General features: G+C 33.5%; 1 protein-coding gene across 1 annotated transcript; it reads left to right on the forward strand.

Annotated features, from left to right (window-relative positions):
- Nucleotides 1-9: 9 nt before the first annotated feature.
- On the forward strand, nt 10-1,474 carry LOC116351064 (transient receptor potential cation channel protein painless-like). The gene is made up of 2 exons (XM_031783109.1): nt 10-920; nt 1,012-1,474. The coding sequence occupies exons 1-2, from the start codon at nt 10-12 to the stop codon at nt 1,385-1,387; spliced, it is 1,287 nt and encodes a 428-aa protein (XP_031638969.1). The 3' UTR covers nt 1,388-1,474.
- The last annotated feature ends 3,146 nt before the right edge of the window (nt 1,475-4,620 follow it).

The raw sequence follows: 4,620 nt of genomic DNA on the forward strand, positions 1-4,620 counted from the left end.
ACAGATGAAATGACAAGCATCGAATATATTTCGAAATCAAAAGAACACAAGCAATTGCTGATGCATCCGCTAATTGCAAGTTTTTTATCATTAAAATGGAATCGCCTGGTGCTATTCTTCTACATCAATTTTCTATTATGTACATTATTTGCTGTGACGACTGTTACATACATTTTGGTGTATTATAATCACCAAGGATCGTCCACGTTGAAAGATTTATTGCGCGTGGCCATGTTTATACTAACCATTTACATTGCGGCACGTGAAATGTTTCAATTCACATTTTCACCGTGCACCTATCTAAAGGGGTTGGAAAATTATTTGGAATGCACTTTGGTGGTATTGGTGATGCTGATTTTATTCGATGTCTGCCCAATCAGTTACCGTCGAACCTTTGGTTCATTGTCGATTTTGTTTATTGCCATCGAAATCTTTTTATTGGCAGGATCGTTGCCATTTTGGTCGTTTAGCACACACTATGTCATGTTACGAACAGTTACCTACTCTTTTTTAAAGAGTTTGTCGTTATATGCAATCATTTTGCTGGCATTTGCTTTGTCATTTTTTACATTATTGCATGAACCAACGGAAGAAGAGACTGATGGTAGTAAGAGTGGCGACGATAATGGCGACGAGGATGATGGAGATTTCAATAAATTTTCAAATCTTGGACTTTCAATTATGAAGACTTTGGTAATGTCAACCGGGGAATTTGACGTGGCTAGCATCGATTTCAAAGCTAATGCTTTCAGCTACGTCGTTTTTATGATGTTTTTATTCCTCGTAACCATCATTCTTTTGAATTTATTGAACGGTTTGGCGGTGAGTGACACACAAGCCATCAAATCGGAAGCCGAACTTACGAATTTCATAAGACGCGCTCAAGTGCTTGCCCGGTATGAATGTGTATTAGCAACAAGGTAAGAAGTGGTCTTAAATTCAAGTTTTATTCAATTGATTTTTTAAAAAAATTGTTTCCGAAAATTAATTTCTTTGATCTTTCTTCCGCAGCTATTCGACTGTCTTTAAAATATTGCCCTTTTGTCATGAATTCGATACATTCGATGAAACAAAGCCGATTTATAACATTCGAATCAAGCCAAACGATAATAATCAAATATTAATTCCCGACACAAATAATACTAATGACGAAGTCAATCAAACTGACGATAATCTCCGGCCTTTATTGTGTTTCCATCGCCTGTGCTGTAATCGGTGCACTCACATGGACTCAAAAATTGTGAAACTCGCCTTTCAGTGCCTAGAAAAGACGGCCAGAGAACAGCACGAAGAAAACGAAAAAGAAAAACATAACGAACGACTCACTAGAATGGAAGAAACTCTTGAAACTATTGTCGATAAATTGAATGACATTCTAAATAAGTGAAGTGTTTATTTATAACTTTTTGGGTGATAAAATATGTTTTCCATCAAATGGTAATATTTTTGTGAATTAAAATAATCTCTAATGAAATAGCGGTAAAAATGAGTTTTTCCATTTATCATTATTTTCATTTATTTCCGATGATGATTCAAATATTGGAAAGGTCAGTAAGTCACTCTGATAACGTGATATGAAAAACCCTCGGAAACCAGACGAAATAATGATATGAAAAATTTGAATAAATAGACATGCGATGTACAGATTCACGGCAGCAGAAACTTACTAATCGTAAGTATCGAAGCACATTCAATTCTGAATGACGTCGTCTCAGCTATCGTGACCAAAGAAATTAACAAACGACGCTGTATTCAAAAAAGGTCATTGCTCATTATCTGAAATCGAATTTTTCGATGATACATTTTTGACTCATCTGGAATAACAGATTGACGCCAAATTCTTCACATTTTCATTCGCTATTTGAATTTATTATTGAAAACTAGCTTTAAGACTTCGAAAAAAAAATAATTTTTATGTTTCAAATCTGTCATGTGGTCGTCATTAAATATCACGATCAATTATTCACTAATAACTAAGTCATTTTTTCGCTGGTCTTAATCTTTGCACTATATTTTATGACCATAAATCGATTGCGTAACAAGCAAATCGGGTATGCTTCGAATGACCAACCAATGACTCATGCATCAATTAAAATCGATGTTCAAGCGTCATTATTATATTTGCAAGAAACTAATGCACGATCCGTGACCGCTTGATTTAAAGCAGTTATTGCATGTTCAAGCGAATGTAAATTCCACAAAAATAAATAGTAAATAAAACTATTAAAGATGCTAGTTCATGTTTAATCCAATTCATAATGAAAGTGAATTTTTACAAAACAAGAAACATGCGAGTAATTGCATGGTGCATTTTTTATGGACACGTTTTAACCACACACTGTACATATTAATGTAGTTGAGTCCGAATAGATAGCGAAATCGAATGAAAACATAATGACAAAATTCTTTCATTGCATATGCGGGCGCTTCATGTTGATATTACGGTCATATGTGTGTTGGAATTCCATAGCGAGAGAAATACGGAGATAGAGAGAGAGGGAATATGACATATATGTATTCGTTTCAATTCATATGTGAATGAGCGATCGAAACGATCTAACATTATCATGTGTGAGTGTTTCATATTGCCCGCTCAATTCCAGTCCCACTTGTTGCTCTCTCTCTCTCTCTCTGCCTACAAAATGGGAATTAACCATCAGTAATTCAATTTAATCAAATGTTTTGCTTCTAATCTGCAACTATTGAAAATGATATTGAAAAATTGCAGAGGAGAAAACCATGAAAAAGAAAAATACAGAATATCTCTTGCAATTTATTCTATATACAATGATATTGTTTATATATTTTGGCATAAACACGATGTGTCTGACAATTTTAATTTGATAAACTTTAAAATGAAGGTTTTTAAACGGTTTAAAAGGTTTTCCAGTGGATATATCAGGACCACAACAATGTCGTTTATTTAAAAAGTTATACAAAACTGAATGTGACTCACTTGAATCGTTCTTCATTATTTGAACATCCAGCCCAGCTTCAGCATTTCTTCCAAAGCAAATTTCATCTACATCATACTTTGAACCAATCTTTATTGTCAACTGGATAATGGATTCGCTTGCAACTGCACTTGAATATTATTATCTAGGAGCGTATGATTGCGAGTGTGGTTTACGTTACCTTCAATTCAACTTGCGCCCTGACCAAAGGCATAGGTGTCCGATTTGTGGACTTATAAATCGTCCCACGGTAAACATTTTCAGAATTATAACTTTTATTACCGATAATTCTTAATATTTTCATTTTATATTCTTAACGTGTAGTGTACAACACAATAAAATGGATCATCAACTCGAATAAAATAATTTAATTTTGCACCATAAAATGATAAAGAAATTAGCAATCCAAGAAATTATAATCTCTTTTTTTAGTTTCCAGTGCAGGATGCACTCTAGTTCTTTAGAACTTTGGAATGCGATAATTTGCAAAATTTGTGTGAAAGATTCTATTCACCAATGAATAAAATGTGATTAAAATACACGACTTTGTTTACAATGTTTATTTATGGATTCGAACGCTACACACTATTCATATGAATGAAGTTGAGCCGCCACTGATAGCAAAATCTAATGAAAACATAATAGACAAAATTATTTCATTGCAAATGCGGGCGCATAATATTGATACGATCATATGTGTGTTGAGAGACTGGAATTCTTAGAGAAAGAGAGGTAATTTAACATATAGTATTTATTCGTTCCAATTCACTCATGTGAATGAGCGATCGTTTTAGTGTAACACTCACACATGCCGTTGACTCGCTCAATTCCAGTCTCTCATTTGTTGCTCTCTCTGTTTTCAACCTATTCGTTTGTATTACACGCAAATTATATTGCCCGCATCAACAAATAGTCTGTCAGTATAATTTCGTTAGTGGAAGGAGGAACATTGCTTGTCACCGATCGCCAGTCTCAAAACTATATTTTGATCTATATTATTCAATTAATTTGTACGAAAAAAGAGGCGAAAAAGTAACAATCTGGTAAGCTAAACTATTTAATTCTATTTATTGTGGAGTTTGAGTTCATTTCTTCAATAAATTCAGAATGAAATAAAAGGTGAAATCACTATAAAAGTGCGTAGTATTGAAAAAAGGTCTTTTTTCCTGATCTCATCGGTTGTTCATGTACATAGTCAAGGTCAGTTTGGTGTTCATCAGTATGAAATACACATATTTAGTTCTTGTGTCTTTGTTATTTATCGTTCTTCCTCTATTTCGATCGTTTAAATTCTCGTGTATGGCATTATAAAACCCACAACATTTTTTGACAAAATTAAACAGTCGAACAAACAGTTGATGTGTAAGTGAACGAAAAAAGCCGACGCCTTCACATGTACAAAAAAATATGACCGCAATTGCTATTTGATTGGTATCTAGTTGTTCTATGTTTACATAGTTATTAAAATTAGCAAAAGTTCAAGCTGCTACATGTTTATTCAACCGCTCTAGACATTTAAACATTTTTTTGCTAGATTCTGGTTTATAATAATCAAATTAAGTGTTTTTATACACTCCTGGTGAGTGATTGTAAACAAGATATGTTTATAAAAAAAAGTTATGTATGTTTAAAATGACCAAAGTGATCAGTGCACGGTTGCGGTTTT

This window comes from Contarinia nasturtii, unplaced genomic scaffold, assembly GCF_009176525.2.
Source record: "Contarinia nasturtii isolate CC-2019 unplaced genomic scaffold, AAFC_CNas_1.1 Cnas_scaffold_4588, whole genome shotgun sequence".
Classification (NCBI taxonomy): Eukaryota; Metazoa; Arthropoda; class Insecta; order Diptera; family Cecidomyiidae; genus Contarinia; species Contarinia nasturtii.